The 19,831-nt window shown below is 39.9% G+C and overlaps 1 protein-coding gene across 1 annotated transcript in view; it reads left to right on the top strand.

Moving 5' to 3' along the window:
- The window catches only part of LOC126194697 (insulin-degrading enzyme), a 196,661-nt gene extending 195,055 nt beyond the window's left edge, over positions 1-1,606 (top strand). Inside the window, 1 exon segment of the mRNA XM_049932922.1 lies at positions 206-1,606. Within this exon segment, the coding sequence (XP_049788879.1) occupies positions 206-310 (105 nt within the window). The 3' untranslated portion in view covers positions 311-1,606.
- The last annotated feature ends 18,225 nt before the right edge of the window (positions 1,607-19,831 follow it).

Below are 19,831 nucleotides of genomic sequence, written 5' to 3'. Positions count from 1 at the left end.
GGTGACAGAGAGAGCAGGGTACCAGAGTGGCGAGTATGGGAGGGGAGTGCAGACTGCAACTAGTAGGGGGAAAGTTCTTAGAATTTTGCCTCCTGAAGGTGAGGCGTGGCCAGCCATTGCCTCTCCTTGTAGTTTTAAAATCTATGTGATACACATTTTGTTCTAATTTGTAATGATTTTTATGTTCTAATCTGTTTGTTTCCAGCCAACGAGAATACAGGATATCACAGAGTTCAAGAGCAGTCAGGGGTTATTCCCTCTTGTGAAGCCGTACATCAATATACCATCAAAATCAAAGTCAAAACTGTAGTGAATTCTTTACAACCATCAGTTTTTAGGGCTCAACAGATGAGGTCAAAACCTTTACACATGTTGGATACTGACAGCAGACGAGATATCTTTGCTACTGTGTATTCTCTGTGGTACGAGTATGTATGTTATGTAGTTTTTGTATGGGTGCTGCATTTTCCGGGACAAGTATCGTACAGTGTGATAGTTTAACTCCTCACCTACACTGTATCTGCAATTACGTTCCTGTACATAGGAGTTTAAAATAGTGTTAAAGGCCATATTTCAGATAAATACTTCAGTATTGTAAGTACGTGACTGCACTTACTTTAGAAGTAAACATTGGTACTGTAGAATTTGTGATAGTCCATTACTTTCCGGTACTGACCGAAAGACATTTCTCAAAAATAGTTCATATGGTTCATACCCTGAAATGACTATTAACTGATAAAGAAAACTGCTGCACTGTATTTATTACAATCTAGTATTGTTATAAATTATTGAATTACAGTTCCACAGTAGTTCAGTATTTAAATTGTGCTCCAGAACAGTGGTTCTCATCCAATAACAAACACTGTTGCAGCAACCAATTATGAGCTCACGTATAGTAATAATTAATTCACAACAACATAGAGAATTTATTTTTTATAATAGTACTTATGCAGATCAAGAGGTAATGAAATAACGTTTCATAAGAGAGTAAATGAAATCAGGATTCATTATTACTTAAGAAATATAGGTAAATCACTGCAATAATTTATTAAACTGTACGTCATGAAAAAGAATGATATTTTATTATTGTTCAAAGGTTTTATGTCAAATTCTGTTGTTGCTTAAATATGGGCTAATTATTGTGGCTAATTGGGATTTAACTGGTAATAAAATTCTGTCTGAATCAGTTGCCATTTCTTTGTTTGGTCATTAATCAGGAGAATATCACTAAACATACATAACTGTACTACTTTGTCATCAAGTATAACTCACCATTAGTTTGAAATAGTTCAAAGCTGTGTTGATAATAAAAATCATATGATAAAACATAAATATAAGAAAGTGTAATTTCAGAAATAAAACAAGTGACTTTCACCACTAAGGAAATACTGTAACTAGCACTGTGAGGAAAGCATGCTAATGAACCAGTGACCCATTCATACTTAAACATGAATATGGCATAGATCATGTACGACCTTATTCCTAGACTATCATAACAGCACCATGTCATTAGAAATTTTTTTTGACATAATGAACTTCCCCTGATTTCTACATGTAATATTTCTGAAACTGCTTGAAGGAGATAAATAAATTAGTGCCCTGATTGCATTTAGTTCAGTTACCAGTTGCTGTTAAATTTTGAAATATTGTAGGAGTCTTTTATTAAATATTAAACATAGTTTCAGAAATCCTCAGCATGCGTCAATAATCCCTAAATAAATACTGGAAAATATCCACTTTACCCACACAATTGTTTTCTTCATTAGGATACTAATCTAAAACTACAGTAAGCTGTATATTCTAATCAATATATCTGGAAACTGAACATGTATAGTTTGATTTGTTCACACAGTAATTAGAGGTGTCTGTCTGACACTCGAAGCTTCACGTGCGGAGTGTTACATTGCACGATGAAGTGTGCTTTCGTGGTCAAGAAACATCACTTAGTTTTCCTGCTAGACATTTATTTGTGTGTACACAGAATACGTGTGACCTGTGTTTTGAAACAGGTATGTCTAATCATTTGTTGAAGGGGCCAGTTGTTAGTGCCCCCTGGCAAGAGAAATATTGCAGAATGGTATGCTGATAGCAGCTGCTGACGTTTTGGCCAGTAAAAAAAAAAATTTAATCTTCAAAAGATTGAGAGGGGTCATATTTTAATTGTGATGGGGGACCTTACACTGACACAGCTATAATTCTATACTTACTGCAGGTAAAAACCTGTCTGTAGAATTTTTACTCATATACTTCCTTTCTTTCTCCTTTAAACATCTAAGCTTCCCCTTGAAGCAGCTTATATCCCATCAGTCCAAAACATTCCAAGACTGGATTAATAAAAAAAATTGAGAAAAGTTAGGATGGTTGTTTCAATTCTTCAGGCATTCTACATAGTCTTCACCCGCTTGAATACAATACGAAGAACGTTCTTACAACCATGTCAGACTGTCGGAAAAGACCTTCTTTGGGATATTGTTCAACTTGCATGTTACATTGGTTTGAATATTGGTTATATTGTCCAAGTGTTTCACCCTTCATGTAAATTTCTGCACTTTGATGTTTTGTGTTGGTAACACCTAATCTTGTCACCCATGATGATTTTTTCCAGAAAAGAATTGTCTGCATATTTTCAAGAGGGAAGGCATGCAGCACAAACTCTGCACACACTTTTCTCTTCTCAACATTCGGGAGAATGTCTTGAATTCGTGATTTACTGTTATTGCTTCATTGCGATTTGTTACGTGACTTTGTTGACACACTGCAGCTGCACTCTGCTGCTTAACAGTGCCTGCTTACAACTGACTGTTTAATGCACATCTGTCATTTACTGTTGTTTGTTCAAGCTGACACTGTAGTTAGTGCCCTGACATCACTTATATGCGAGGAATAAAGTCAGTCTTGGAACCTTTTGGTCAGATGGTGTATAACAAAAACAATGCAATGTCAGGAATGCTCAGCCAGCAAGATAGTTGATACAGTAATGAAATATTACATTTATGGAGCAAAGACTGCACCCTGTACAGTTACATTGCCATGAGTAAACTTATAAGACAGAAAATACTTACTTTCAGATTCAAACTTATCTGTTGTAGGTGCTGTAGAATACTGTAATTGTATATTAAATGAAATACAGATACAGTGGCAATTCCTTTTCATATGGGGACCGCAAATGGTAGTGCCAGATTATTGAGTTTGTTTGAAATTTAGTTTAAACATGCATAGGCTATACTTGAATATATCTATGGATTTAATAATTTTCACAGGAAACTTAGTTATGGGTGTGGACATACACAGTAGTATCACAGACTATGAAGCATGTCCTGAATGTTTAGTTGTTGCATAACATCGGTACTGCATGTATCTAGGTGTTGCATATCATCTCCATGAAGTGGCAGTAGCACCATGAGAAATCTTGAAGTTTTCTGTGTCCTCTTCTTCATTGGCCTCTTCATCATCACTTTCGTAATTACTTTCCTGCATGCTTTTGATTTTTTCTTCGCGTGTTAATGTTTAGTCTGTCTCACAGTTTTCTTCTTCAGCCACTTACCAGCATCATCTTCAAAAATTTCTCGTTCTCCTGGAAGCTTTCAGAACATGTCAGTGTACAATGTGCCAGCAAGTTGATGGTTCCAAATTAACTGGCTCATCACCGTACTCAAACCGGATTCCAACACTGTGTCAAAGGATAGCCAGCTCTTCATTATGGCAATGTTCTCCACTGTATCCCATGCTTTTGATGTTTGAAAAGCAATATCACAAAAGTTCACTGCTTTCCACACCTTGAAATAGGCTCAGTGAAGTCATTTTCACATTTGTTCAGCAAGGAGACAAGAAGTGCATGTTGATTATAATGTTTAACTGATTCCAAAATTTCAGGGGTGAATCAGGGCTGTCGCACTGGGTGCAAGAAAAAGTGCTTGTGTACCATTGGACATTGAATCACATCAGAGGGACCACTGGGAGCACAGTCATTTGCAAGGATAGCTTTCAGTAGAAGCCTTTCCTTCTTCAGCTCTTTCTCACATCTGGTAGAAATGTTTCGTGGATCTGCTGAGAAAATATTTCTCTGTCCATCCATGCTCGCTTCTGAGCACAGCTTTGCCTCCGTAGCGTATTTCTGTAACTTTGTTGAAAAGAATGTGGATGTTGGGGGTTTCCCAATTACCACGAGTGGTAGTTTATGACTCCCATTTGCGTCACAAAATGCATTTAAAATTACATGCTGATTCTGTTGGTTGTAACAGCTAACTTCCTTCTCATTCTAGGCAGCTAATGTTTTTCAAGGCATCATCTTGTAGAAGAGGGCTGCTTCATCTGCATTGTACGAGACATCGGTAGTTAAATATTTTTCCTCCGTTTTCTTCCTTTTCTTGTTTACTGCATTTTTTCATTAGTTGAGCAATTTTCCATGGCAACAGTCAGCTGCCACAGTCATGTCATTTTCTCCAGTTTAGTTGCCAACCCTCACTTACTACAGACAATTTACCGCCACTGAGTTGTTTATTAAATATATATGATTTTTCATTTATTATTAGGCCACTGACTGGAATTCTCTTACTGCTGTCTTGTACAAATCATCTTTAAACAGCTACTCGTATGTCCATTTCTTCATTCTCACTCTTTCGCATAATCTTCCATTTCCCCAACTCGTTCACTATTGAGGTCGCATACTGTCAAATAACATCTCCTTTCAAATAACTGAGGGAAAGTCGTTGGCAACTGCCGATATTTTGAGAGGAGCACACCCTGCCAGTTTGTATGCTTGGTTTCTACTCGAGCAACTGGTAGCTGGATGGGGATCCAGTTATTGAGAGGCAGATCACTGAGGGCTGGGTTAGTGACAGTTAAGTGTATACACAACTGCAATCAGTCACATGCAGATGGCTCGTCACTGGCATCTTAATTATACTTCACTACTTACACTCTACTGAAAACATAACAATTGGAAAGCGGTTCAGTCAACAATAATTTTACAGATATCTTCTGAACCACTAATTCCATTATAATTTCAGGAGAAAAAAGCATTCATATGCCAACTTTTTTTCTCAACTGTAGATCTGTCTGGTGGAGTGCCTTCCGTGCCCTGCAATACAGATAGTGGTGCAGTAGTACCTCCATGTTGGAAGGATGACTGCGGAGAGGTCAGAATAATGTGCAGATCCTGGAAAAGGGCAGCAGCCTTTTCAGTGATTGTATGGAGCAACAGACTGGATGATTGAGGCATCTGGCCTTGTAACACTAGTCAATGTGATGCAGCTATTTTGGTATTGAAGGTGGCTGATAGCAAAGAGAAACGTCAGCTGTTATCTTCCGCGAAGACATGCAACTTGCATTCTCCTGGATAAAATGTTTTATCCCATAATCATATAAGATAGGTTAGAGAACTTGAAAAGAGAGTGACCAGGTTGAAGTTATAGTCAGAATTAGTGAATAGTGATGACAGGAAGAACAGGATTTGCAATCAGCTGAGTATGCGGATATCGACACAAAATAAAATAGGGGTAATGCAGGTCTAGGTCTATCAATGAACATGAAAATAGAAATGTAGATTAGCTACTATGAATACAATAGTGAAATGTGGATTAGCTGCTGTGAAAAGAATATTGATCACATTATGGTTGCAAAAATAGACACAAGGCCATCACCAGTCACATGCCTTCTAGCTCCCACATATGATGAAGAGATAGAGTGAGTGTGTGTATGACTAGAGAAATTCGTATTACTAAAGGAGACAAAAATTTAATTGTGTGGACGGACTGCAGTTAAATAGCAAAAAATGGAAGATTGGTAGAAAAAGAATTTTGAAAAAGGAATGAAAGGAGAAGTCATCTGGTAGAACTGTGCACAGAGCACGATCTGAGCATTGCTAATACTCAGTTTAAAAACTATCTATCTGCAATTTTTTGTACACTTCGATTGGATACACACATATGCAAACAACACTCGTGTATGGGCATGACTGGCAGTACAGTGAAAACGACCGACCAGTGAGATTTTATACAAGAACTACATGGGTTAAACGTTTTGTACATTGATTAGCAGAAACTTAACATTCTTGATAGTTTAGTGTGCGTCAGAGATCCATTCACACTAGAGTAACTACGAGTATTGTATACATTATCAAGGCCTACTTTGAACTAGTCCTGCAACATCAGATATTTGGGCAATGCATTTGTTTACATGAAGGTACAACTTATTGTTCAATGAGGAGAGTATAGCTGGCTATTGACACAATGAATCTAATTGATGAAAGTTGAAAACATAAAAATGTGAGATTGACAGTGTGTGCAAAATTGCAAAGTAGTAATGGCTGGACGAGAAATGCAAGGCTGTAGAAATGTGCATGACTATGGAAAAGAGGAGCATCTGTATGAATATTAAGAGCTCATATGGCATGCCAGAACTAAGATAGAGAGAGAAGAGGAAGTAGATGAATGTGAGAAGGGAAACAAGACACGGCAATATGAATTTGATAGGGCTCTGAGAGGCCAAAGCTGAAACAAGTCCCTTGTAGACTACTTTCCCTCAGAAGTACTGAGATCCTTTGGAGAGTCAGCCATGACAGAACTGTTCCACTTCGTATGTTAGACAGCTGAAATATCCTCGGACTTCAATAAAAGTGTAGTAATTGCTGTTCCAAAGAATGAAGATGCTGACAGCTGTGAGTATTACTCAACTGTCATTTTAATAACTCACAGTTGCAAAATACTTACAAAAATAATATGCAGAAGAATGGAAAAATGTGTAGAAGCTGACCTCAGGGAAGGTCAATTTTGGTTCCAGAGAAATAAGAGAATACACAATGCAATACTCACTCTACAGCCTAGTGCAACCCTAGAGGGTTTCCAGCCGCGGTAGTGTAAACGTTGAAATCTAATACTAATTTTTAATATAAATGAACAAGCTTTATTAATAGAATTGTAGGCATTTTTGTGAACCAGAATTGTTATTCAGAATATCAAGTTTTCAATTATTATGTAAGAAGATTTACTTGGGGACAAGTCATGTTTTGTCATCTAATGTGTTGTATTTAGAGGCACAGTAAAAGCTGTAAAAGATTGGAGTTGATATTTTCTGGTTTTTAGGAAGAATTAAATTATTCCACAGGTAAGAAGAATATTTAACAAGCTGGGGGATCGCAGACTACTGTGAGCTGAAGATCATGAGGTAACTTAAAATTTAATGAACCCCCGCAGTAGCAGGCACACTTTTCACAGTATACTGTTGCAGTATGGTTACCGGAAAAGTGCTAAATGAGAGTCACTCGAAAAAGCAGGAATGAGAGTGAGAGCAACAAATTTGGGGGCTGTGAGACCCCTGCAGATGTAAGTAGTTGTGAGAGAAGTTTTGGACTAATCGGTAGCACTGCTAGTGGTTGGTGTGGAAGATGTGAGGGCAGCCATCTTTGCCAGTGAAGTGCCTCGTGCAGAAATCCTTTCTCTAAAGTATGTCAACCATTCTGCATACAACTTGAACATCTTTGGGCTTGGACTGTTCATTACACTAACCACGTAAATGATTTAATTTGTGCCCGGGGAAATGTAGGTGTTTTTAGTGAGTCCTCTTCTGCTCTTCAAGCAGTAATAACGAAGTCATGTTCATGTTTCTGGATTAATTGGGTACATCAATTGAATCTCTTTTGTCATTCCATTCTGGGATTTAGGTATCTTCTCATTTGAATGGAGTTGTTGGTATTGGTAAACCGTCTCCATTTGGAATTACTGTAACAGAGTATAGCCATTAGAGTAGACAATTTGCAAAAATAATGTTCGTCCGAATAGTTAGTTGGGTCATGCCAAACTGTAGCATAGCACGTAGCACACAACTTACATTCATGTGTCCACTGCATTAGACTGACGTCACAACTTACACAACAAATATGCTGTGCCATCATAAGATGTCACTGAACTGCAGGAACTAGAAAAACTGCAACAGAAAGGTTGTGGTGTGTGACACCAGCTTAACAGACAAGGGCAGAACTGGGCAGAGCACCGAAGGAGCAGCAGCGCAAGCGACCTGGAGGCATCAGCCAAGGAGCCAGCTCACTGGATCTGACAACGTGCTGTGCCTGGGCAGCTGCGGCTGAGTCGACGGCCGTCAGAAAGAGTGTGCATGCTAGACCCAGCTGTCTCAGTAGGACACGCACAGTGCTGTCTGCTATAGAACCGTCTGTCATGCCTGTTTGTTGAAGGCATTGTTGGGGTTAGTGTATTGATCTGTGTGAATGTGTTTTCGTACTGTGCTTTCCTAAACTGTTGCTCCAAGTGGTTGCTAAAGATCTTGTGATTCCAAACGTTTCCAGTCAGTGCAAGGATAAGCACTGATTACTGTGTACAATTAAATCCTGTTATAAAATTACAACTGTTTCTGGATACGGAGTGCTGTTTATCCAGTTCAGTTGTGCCATATTACTCAGTGAACCACCTATATGTCGTATGAGCACATGTGATTGAAACAGACCTTTGGAATATTTCCCGCTAGAGTGATTATCTCTCCATTTCCCTCTTGCAATAATTGTGTTTGTAACCTTGCTTATTCTGCTTAATGTTCTTATAAATCCATACTCAGTACAAGGTCTAAATTATTCTGAGGACTTGTGGAAGCATTTGGTCACTTTGTTATTTTTTCAGATTGCTTCAATACTGTTTGCACCTGATGACATGACTGTCGTGTTGCCCAGACTGTGTACCATCATTTACAGCAAGCTTTCATGTAAGAGTTATTGTGATTATAGGAAGCTTGTATGTGATGCTCTGGCCTAGGTGCAGTAGTTCATACTGCATGTGTTATGCATTCTATAATTTTTTGGCTAACTCTACTTATCTGGGTGAAGATTTTATTTTACTTATTTATTTAACCTGATCTGATGAGGCTGTCTCTCACATCGGACCTGGTTTTCACAAGTAGAGTACTGCTTTTACATCATAGTTTCCTAAGAAATAACAATTTTAATAGGACAAATAGTTTTAAAATGATTTGAGTGTCTGAAGTGGCAAATGTAAGTAGGTAATACTAACTATGGCCTAATAAAGTTAATGCTGGCATTACTTGTACAACTGTAGTTGCTGCCACTGATAGTAATAACAATAATAATAATAGTATAAATGGTAGTGGCATATATACAATGAATTTATAGGGGTCTAGATAGATGTATTCTGATATAGCAAGTTCTGGGAAAAGGAAATTAAGGAGACAGCATCAGGTGAGAATGTTGGGAACAGGGTAACGGCTGCGTACAGGGGCAATAGTAATCATTGTTGTTGCTTTAGTAGATATGTCATTAAGTGTCTTCCGAAGCTGGAGATGTTATTCAGTTCTTTAACAGAATGTAGGTGGATAACTCAAAGTTGGGTCCCTGCTATTGAGAAAGACTTTGAGAAAGTTGCTGAACAATGTGTAGGACAGGAAGAACTTTGTGCTGACGGAATGGATGTTTATGTCATGTTGTTCATAGAAGAGAGTTCAGGTCGAGGAGAGATATGAGGCGCTGTGTTTGTTGTTAAGACACCAGAGAAGACAGAGGGTATTGAAATCTCTGCACTTGTCTGCAAGCAGCCAAGATAGCTGTACATGTTGTTGTCATCATTGGTGGTGGTGGTGGTGAAGGACTGCTTTGATGCAGCTGTCCATGCTAGTCTGTCGTGTGTAAGCCTCTTCGTCTCCGAATAGCTATTGCAACCTACATCCTTCTCAATTTGCTTGTTGTATTCATGTCTTGGCCTCCCTCTATGATTTTTACCCCTACACTTCCCTTCAATACTAAGTTGGTGATCCCTTCGTGTCTGAGAATGTGTACCAGCAACCAAGCCCTTCTTCTAGTCAGGTTGTGCCCCAAATTTCTTTTCTCCCCAGTTATATTTAGTACTTCCATAGTAGTTACGTGATCTACCCATCTAATATTCAGCATTCAACTGTAACATCCCATTTCAAAAGCTTCTATACTCTTCTTGTCTAAGCTGTTTGTTGTCCGTACTTCAGTACAATATGTGGCTACACCGTATGTAAATACTTTCAGAAAAGAGTTCCTAATACTGAAATCTATGTTATCTGTTAACAATTTTCTTTTCTTTTTTTCCCAGGAACTTTTCTTGCCACTGCCAGTCTACACTTTATGTCCTCCCAGCTTCGGTCATCATGTTATTTTGCTGCCCATATAGAAAAACACATCTACTGCTTTAAGTGTCTCATTTCCTATTGTAATTTCCTCATCATCACCTGATTTAATTCAACAACATTTCATTACCCTTGTTTTGTTTTGCTGATGATGTTCATCTTGTATCAATCCTCCTTTGAAGACACTGTCTGTTCTGTTCAACTGTTCCTCCAAGTCCTTTGCTGTCTCTGACAGAATTACAATGCCATTGACAAACCTAAACATTTTTATTTCTTTTCCTTGAACTTTAATTCCTGTTTCAAATTTTTTCTTTGGTTTCTTTTACTTCTTGTTCAGTGTACATATTGAATAACATTGGAGATAGGGTACAATGCTACCTCACTCCCTTTTCAACCACTGCCTCCCTTTCATGCCCCTTGACTCTAATAACTGCCATCTGATTTCTGTACAAGTTGTAAATAGCCCTTCACTCCCTGTGTTTTGTCCCTGCTATCATCATAACTTCCAAGAGAGTATTCCAGTCAACATTGTCATAAGCTTTCTCTAAGTCTACAAATGCTATAAATGTAGATTGACTTTCCCTTAACCTATGTTCTAAGATCAGTTGTAGGGTCAGTATTGCCTCGTGTGTTCCTACGTTTCTCCAGAATCCAAAGCGCTCTTCCCCAAGGTCGATTTCTACCAGTTTTTCCATTCTTCTGTAAATAATTCATGTTAGTATTTTGCAACCATGACTTATTGAACTGATAGTTCAGTTATTTTCACTCCTGTCAGCAACTGCCTCCTTTGGAGTTGGAATTATTAGATTCTGGAGGTATTTCACCTGTCTCATACAAGTACAACTTGCACACCATATGGAAGAACATTGTCATGGCTGGCTCTCTCAAGGCTGCCGGTAGATCTGACGGAATGTCGTGTACTCCCAATGCCTTGTTTCGACTTGCCTCTTTCAGTGCTCTGTCAAATTCTTCTTGCGGTATCATATCTTCCATCTGCTCTTCATATACGTCCTTGACTGTTTTTATAATATTGCCTTAAAATTCATCTTCCATGTACAGACTGTCTATGTACTCCTTCCACCTTTCAGCTTTCCCTTCTTTGCTTAGGACTGGTTTTCCACCTGAGTTCATGATATTCATACAGCTGCTTCTCTGCTGCCTTCGCTATTTCATCTCTTAAAACTATCCAATCATCAATCTGAAATCTTCTAGTGTCTTCAGGTCTCTTCCACATATACATCCTTCTTTCGTGGTTCTTAAAGCATGTGTTAGCGATGATGACATTATGCTCTGTGCACCATGTGGCTTCCTCTTTGATTCATTTCCCCCAATCTATATTCCAGTCTGCTATCAGAATAAAATTTGCATCTCCCTTAACTATCTGGATAATTTCTTTTATCTCATTGTACGTTTCTTCAATCTCTTCATCTGCAGAGCTAATTAGCATATAAACTTGTGCTACTGTGGTGGGTGTGAGCTTGGTGTCTGTCTTGGCAATGATAATGTGTTCACTACGCTGTTCATATTAGCTTACCCACATTACTACTTTTTTATTCATTATTAAACCTAATCCTGCATTATCCCTATTTGATCTTGTATTTAGAACTGTGAATTCATCTGACCAGGAGTCCTGATAATGCTGCCACTGAACTTCACTAATTCCCACTATATGTAACTTCAGCCCATCCATTTCCCTTCTTTTGAAAAAATTTTCGAACCTACCTGCCCGATTAAGGGCTCAAATATTCCACGCTCCCATACATAGAACGCCAGTTTTGTTTTTCCTGATAACGACATTCTCCTGAGTAGTCCCCACCTGGACATCGGAATGGGGACTATTTTATACCCAGGATATTTTACCCAAGAGGGTGCCATGATCATTTAACATACAGTAGAGCTGCGTGCCTTCAGGAAAAGTTATGGCTTTAGTTTCCCCTTGCTTTCAGCCGTTCACAGTACCAGCACAGCAAGATTGTTTTGGTCGATGTTACAAGGCCAGATCAGTCAGTCACCCACACTGTTGTTACTGTAACTATTAAAAGGCTGCTGCTCCTATTCCTTAACAGATACCCCTCTGAAGTGGTCGCACCTACGGTCCGGTTATTTGTATCGCTGAAGCATCCCAGCCACCCCACCAATGGCAAGGTCCGTGGTTAGTGGGGAGAGGGGGAGGATCTGTGCATATGATAGTGAAATATGATCAAAGAGTCGAGCATCACAGATATAGTGAACACGGGCATTTGTGACCAGTTCCAGGCATCATGAGATTTCCTAAGGAAGTATAATGTTTGTAAAAGTTTCTTTTTCAGCTCAAGAGGGAATGGCTTTTTATATTTTTGTAGGGTATGGAGAGATGCTGATGCCTTCTTGCGCACTGCAGTTACATGCTGAGTCCTATTCAGATTGTCATCTATTATTACTCCTAGACTCTTTGCTGGAGGAGGGAAGTTGATATTTGTTCCATTTAATGTTAAAGACTCTATGGATACACATTATTTTGGGCTAGTGAGCCTAGAATGAACAACTAGTACCACTTGAGTTTTTGATGGATATGAGATTCTCTATAGATTATTGGCTTTATACTTGGATACAACAGAAGTTGTCAGTGTAATTGAAACTGAGGTATTTGCAGTAGGACAAAACTAATGACACATCATTTACATACAATGAAAAGAGTATGACCTAACAGCTAATGGGGGGGGGAGGGGGAAGGGGTGCTGATACTACGTACCTACCTTGTGACTTTATGGTGCCGGAGATGATGCATTTCTGATGAGATGTCAGGAATGAGCAAAACCATCGTACTGTTCTTTGAGAGAAATTTAGGCTGCTACACTACACCTGGCTCAAAATGACTTAAAAGTTTGTGGCGCCCTCTATTGGTAATGCTGGAATTCAGTATGGCGTTGGCCCACTCCTAGCCTTCATTACAGCTTCCACTCTCGCAGGCATATGTTCAATCAGGTGCTGGAAGGTTTCTTGGGGAATGCAAGCCCATGCTTCATGGAGTGCTGCACTGAGGAGAGGTATCGATGTCGGCTGGTGAGGCCTTCTACAAAGTCGGCATTCCAAAGCATCCCAAAGGTGTTCTATAGGATTGAGGTCAGGACTCCGTACAGGCCAGTCCATTACAGGGATGTTATTGTCATGTAACCACTCCGCCACAGGCTGTGCTTTATGAACAGGTTCTTGATCGTGTTGAAAGATGCAGTCACCATCCCCGAATTGCTCTTAAACAGTGTGAAGCTTATTTTTTGTGACTGATCCCCAAAAATACAGTGGTTCACAAATACCATGCACAACTCAACACCCTTTCTCTTCAGAATGGTGCAATTTTATTGTACTCTCCTAATGAACAAACACAAATCTTGATTCCCTACTTTTGCCACAATAAATGTGGGGACTCATTAGAACTAAGAAGGTATCGTGCAAGTGTTGTACATTGCTCGGGCTTGATAAACAGAATGAAGGTATGACCGCCCGCTGCCGCACATGTGCAGATAACCAGGCAGTACTGCACCAAGAATTTGTCACTTAGCCGCAACCTGATGGTCCTTCGCAACGTATTCATACTGATTTTGCTGGTCCATTCTGGAACACAAGATGGCTCCTAACGGTTAATGCATACAGCAAGTATCATTTTGTCACTCCAGTGCATTCGACTACTAAAGTGCGCGTCATTTATGTTGGCGGCCGAGTTTAGGTTCGTTCTGCGCATCTGACGTCACAAAACACAGCCAGCCAATTAACAGAGAACGACGTTGCCACATCTCGACTGCAGTGCATAGCGTGGACGAGTGTCTTCAGTTTTAGAAACGTTCAGTCATAAACAAAGTAATAGAACAAAAGCAATATCTTGATAGCAGACATTCTTTTATAGAAAGTTTGGAAAAAGCATTCTTTATACCAGTTGCTTCATATTCTATTAATTAATTAAACCAAACAAGCAATAAGACTCCTAATTCAGGCGATAGCAAGGAAAGGTGTTTGTATCACTCTCACGAACCGCTTTTTCGCAATAAAGAACAGCGGTAATTGTTTATTTCCTATTGTACTTTGACGAAGCGTGAGTAATTCATAGTCATACCAACAGTGTTTGTCAGTATTTTGCGTGACGGGTTATAGTCCTATGGCGTTATGTAGTCAGACGAGGTGCGTTAGCGTAACGGTTAAGGTGTTGGGCTGCTACGTGAAAGTTTGAGTTCAAACCTTGTTCGGTGCTTAATATTTTCATTATTTAAAAACAATATCGAAGTGCCTTACTTCACAAATTATATTCGTTTGAATGCAATTTTTTGAAATTTCTAGTGCTTTGTCTCTTCATTAACCCTTTCGCTGCTGCAGACACATGCTCGCCGCATTCTGTGCTGTGCGCGATTTTGTCATCACTGCACTGCTCACCTGTGCAGACACATGGTGTTCCCATTGCTTTGACACACTTATCATTCTATTTCACAAAAAACTATTTGGCCCAAAAATTTGATTTTTACACGTCTTCATGACTGATACCTTCCCCCCATAAATGACTTAATTTTGTTTCGATGTTCAACGTAGTTATTATGCAGCATTAAATGTAGTAAACCATTGCACGAAATTTTGAAGAGTTTGCAGAGGTAGAAGTCCATAGCGTATACGAGGCATTATACGTAGCTATTGCAACTGGCACCGATATCTCATTGGTCGTATAGCGTATACTTTCCGTATGGTCGATTTTAGTTGCCACAATGTTGAGAATGAAATGTGGACAAGATACCTAAATTTCATATAAAATTTACTGTATAACAATATCTCATTTAATTTAAGTACGAAATAGGTGTCGTATGTAATATTGAGAAATATTCCGTTTTTCGCGACTGTAATAAAAGTTTTATTTACACCGGATGTGTTTGGCTTTATTTTAAAGCACTTCAATCAAGGAAAGGTATGGCACATACACAATGGTACTCATGTTCTCTTTCTTGTTTTTGTTCCACAGTCGCCGTTTTACCAAAGGTACTGAAATATATTCCTCTTCTGCAACTGTAATAAGGGGCTTATTTAGACCAGACGCGTTTCTCTCTTTTGAAGCATCTTCAGTGGACAGTATTTTGTCTCCTCCATTGCCAAGTCACGTTTCGTAGTTTTGTGCTGCGGTAACACAATATTCAACGTTTGTGTTGGCAGATCAGTGTTTTAGCAAATAAATGTTTGTGTGTGCCACACACAAAAATTATATTTGACATAGCTCAGAGCACTTCACTGATAGACGGTATATTCAAGTCCTAATGTTTTTGTAAGTCCACAGTTTTATTTAATGTATTTTGTCTACTTCCTTTTGATTGATTGAAGTGCTTTAAAATAAAGCCAAACGTGCTCAGTGGAAATAAAACTTTTGTTACAGTCGCGAAAGACGGAATATTTCTCAATATTACAAAAAAATGGTTCAAATGGCTCTGAGCACTATGGGACTCAACATCTTAGGTCATAAGTCCCCTAGAACTTAGAACTACTTAAACCTAACTAACTTAAGGACATCACACACACCCATGCCCGAGGCAGGATTCGAACCTGCGACCGTAGCAGTCCCGCGGTTCTGGACTGCAGCGCCAGAACCGCACGGCCACCGCGGCCGGCTCAATATTACATACTTAAATGATCTATTGTTACACAGTAAATTTTATATGAAATTTAGGTATCTTGTCCACATTTCATTCTCAACATTATGGCAACTAAAATCGACCATACGGAAAGTATACTCTATGGACTTTTACCTCTGCAAACTCTTCAAAATTTCGTGCAATGGTTTACTATATTTAATGCTGCATAATAACTGCGTTGAACATCGAAACAAAATTAAGTCATTTATGGGGGGGGGGGGGGGAAGGTATCAGTCAAGAAGATGTGTAAAAATCTAATTTTTGGGCCAAATAGTTTTTGTGGAATCGATTGATAAGAGTGTCAAAGCAGTCGGAACACGATGTTTCTGCACAGGCGAGCAGTGCAGTGACAAAATCGCGCACAGCGCGGAATGCAGGGAGCACGTCTTTGTAGCAGCGAAAGGGTTAATGCGGCCGTGGTGGCTTTACTTCATGAACTGCGCGCTCCCCCCTAAACGTAAGCTTGCGAACTATGCTATACTATGGCGCTGCTTCTATTGGCGCGTGCGTCGTGTGCAACTGGCAACGCAGCAATCTCCCGCGTCTGGGCGGGCATGCGCGAGCCGCCAAGATAAAAGAATTGAACTATAGTACTAGCATAATCAAAGCAGTCACTTTTGTATTTTGCTTAGAGTGTTTGCAACTAGTAATTGTATCGGACAGTAGTCCGCAATTTCCTTTGTCGGAGTTTCACCACAAACCTATCGCACTATGCCTGCTCACAACGTTTCGCCACGGAACTGTTACTCAGTCACCGCCACTACACTTTGGTGCACCTCCTGCACCTCTCTCACCCTCACCACTCTGTCTCACAGTAACTTCGCAACGAAATTCCACACGTGTCTACAAGACGACTCATAACTGAGAATCTGGCTGCGTCATTCAGACCTCGAACCCACATAGTACCATGCGCACCCGTTGGCACTCCAAAATCGACTTCATTTCCGAGACTATAGTGATCCTGTCACATGTTTTCATTTCTCAGAGATGCTGCATGCAACCCAGCCAGCATCCCGTGCTGATGCCCCAGCTCTTAGGTCTTCAGACGACTTTGTCACAGAGATGGCCCCTGACTGTTTATGCAGCTACTTCACCCACCGCCATTCGCAGTGACGCCAGTCACAGAATTGGAGCCCACATCAGCCGTTCAGCCTTCTGCGTCCTCAACAGCGTCCACCTGTGCTGCTGGACGGTATAACGATATGTTTACGTAATGTGTATACATAAATATACAGTTATTAATGTTCCCGTTCGTAGTCGCTAATTATAACAATATGTTTACTTTTGTGCTGTAACAAATAGCTATAATCAGCGGTGGAAATATATTTGCGAACGCCGACCGTGTGCGGCTGTTTCTTGTTGGATCGTCTGATCAGTCGGAAGTTGCATTGCAGAGGAGAGTAAATGCCTATTCAAAGTATAATTATTTTTGGATAGCTCAACATGAATTTCCTAAGGGACCGTAGTTTATCATGCATTTACCAGTAGAATATGGCGCGGAGAAAATATTTCGCCGCATACAACTTCCGTCCGATTTCGACGAAAGAATTCGTGACTGTGAACTCTATTTGGCAGAAACATAAAGAAAATTAAATAACTTTATGAAGGAGTGAGACATAGATTCTATATTAAATAAATAGTCCATACACCAGTTCCATTTAACTCTGAATTTATGGCAATTAATAGATGAACTTACACTACAATAAAGAATTTAACATGGATGCCGTTTTGACTGGCACTTCTCGTAATGAAAATAATTCCTTTGATGTTTTCACATACACGTAGCCCAATAAATCTACTGCTATGCAGTATTGCACTTTTAGTATTGCACATTTACTTTACACTAAAATAATATTATTTTTAACGATAATAATACGGCGGCAAGACATGCGCGTCCGACACAAGTTACAAGAGACAAGAGAAGAATGAGTAACTGTTCATCGAGAATATCTCGTACATAAAAAAAAATGTGTAAAAGTGTTCTTTTTCTGTCCGTTTTTCGCGCCGCTGTTTTCAAAGTCAGTAACTCACTGCATCTCTGATGGCGCTTCGACATTAAACAAGTTACGTAACAGGTCGTTCACCTTTTACATTCTCGCAACATTATTTGCTAACTGTAGCTGTTGCCGAGTGACTTCTCGATTAGTGAATGATTTAAAATGATAAGGCAATCACATGTTACAACGGGTGTCCTACCTCCGCTTTTTTTGGCAATGTTCCCAGTGGTCTGCAAAATGAATGTCAGGATGTGGGTTCATAATGAAATTTTCACGCTGCAGCGGAGTGTGCGCTAATCTGAAACTTCCTGGCAGATTAAAACTGTGTGCCCGACCGAGACTCGAACTCGGGACCTTTGCCTTTCGCGGGCAAGTGCTCTATCACTCAGCTACCGAAGCATGACTCACGCCCGGTCTCGCAGCTGTACTTCTGCCAGTATCACGTCTCCTACCCTCCAAACTTTACAGAAGCTCTCCTGCGAACCTTGCAGAACTAGCACTCCTGAAAGAAACGATAATGTTGAGACATGGCTTAGCCACAGCCTGGCGGATGTTTCCAGAATGAGATTTTCACTCTGCAGCGGAGTGTGCGCTGATATGAAACTTTCTGGCAGATTAAAACTGTGTGCCCGACCGAGACTCGAACTCAGAACCTTTGTCTTTTGCGGGCAAGTGCTCTACCACTTGCTTGCCCGCGAAAGGCAAAGGTCCCGAGTTCGAGTCTCGGTCGGGCACACAGTTTTAATCTGCCAGGAAGTTTCAGGATGTGGGTTGGTTGGCGCCATCCTATCAACCACACCATGGCACAAATCTCCCACACTTCATCGCCCGCACCAACACTACATGACGAATGTGTGGGGAGAGAAAGGCCGTATCAATGGCATCTGTATTGACCATACCCAGCTTCCCACACCACTTGCAACCATGGGGAGAGACGGCACATCAATTCTCCTGCCAGCGCAGCGCTGGTCAGCTTGATCTTTGATCGCGCTGTATCTGCGACGAGAAGTGCCATACATACACACCACTAGGTCACTGTAAATTAACATAACTTCACTTTCTGCTGCTCTGATTGACCAGCACTCAGTGACTCACTGAATTTTCTGGCTCTTATCAATCTTACTGCAAATGACTGCAGTGACGAAATTACCGTGACATAGCACAATGCTACAGAGCATTGTTAGATACCTGTGACGTCTCTCATTGTGTCAGCATTGAAGACTTTATTTATATCAAGAACATTACTGTGTATATAATTCAGCACCACAGAAGGACCTACAGCACGTCAAAGTTATGTATAACATAATTAGTAAATGTACATACTGCAAATAAACTTATTAATGTCATATCGTTTAGTAGATACCTAATTGTCTTTATTGGCCACCTAGCTTTCCAGTTGACTGTCGTTGACTTGAGCCTCATTCATTGTTTTAGATGTGAATGCTACAGATCGTTCAACATAGCCAACCTTGTGGGATAAAACTGCCCCTATTCCATGTGATGAAGCGTCAGCTACAAGCACTGCTGGTTTTTACGTAACAAAATGCGTAAGATATGGGCGACTAAGCAATTAATGCTTCAGTTTCAGAAAAGATTTTTCTCATTCTCCAGCACATTTAAAAGGAACATTTTTACGCCATAGGATATGCAAAGGAGCGGCTATTTGTGCTGCATTCGGAATTAGTTTGATGTAGTATGTCATTTTGCCAAGAACAGTTTGCAGTTGTCATACATTTGTAGAAGAAAGTAATCTCTGTATGGCCTGTAAGTGCTTATCGAGGGTCAAGCACCACGAGTGTCAATGACATGTCCCAAATCTTCGATTTCTGTATTAAAAAATGAACAATTCCTTAAATTACACTTGAGAAATGCATCAGTTAAAACACGAAAATGAGGCTCCAAATTTTTCCCGGCATTTGTCCAGAGACAACGATATCACATAAGCAATTTGAATAGGACAGAACATTCGATGTCACTTGCTCAAGAACGTGTTGAAATAACGCAGGAGCAGAGGCAATTTCGAAGGGACGGCGCTGGTATTGATACAAACCGACATTGTGAGTTACGCATTATAATTTTTGTTTTCTG

Source organism: Schistocerca nitens, chromosome 7 (genome assembly GCF_023898315.1).
Source record: "Schistocerca nitens isolate TAMUIC-IGC-003100 chromosome 7, iqSchNite1.1, whole genome shotgun sequence".
Taxonomy (NCBI): domain Eukaryota; kingdom Metazoa; phylum Arthropoda; class Insecta; order Orthoptera; family Acrididae; genus Schistocerca; species Schistocerca nitens.
The sequence above is the reverse complement of the archived record's forward strand: the minus strand, read 5'-3'. Positions and strand labels throughout refer to the sequence as shown.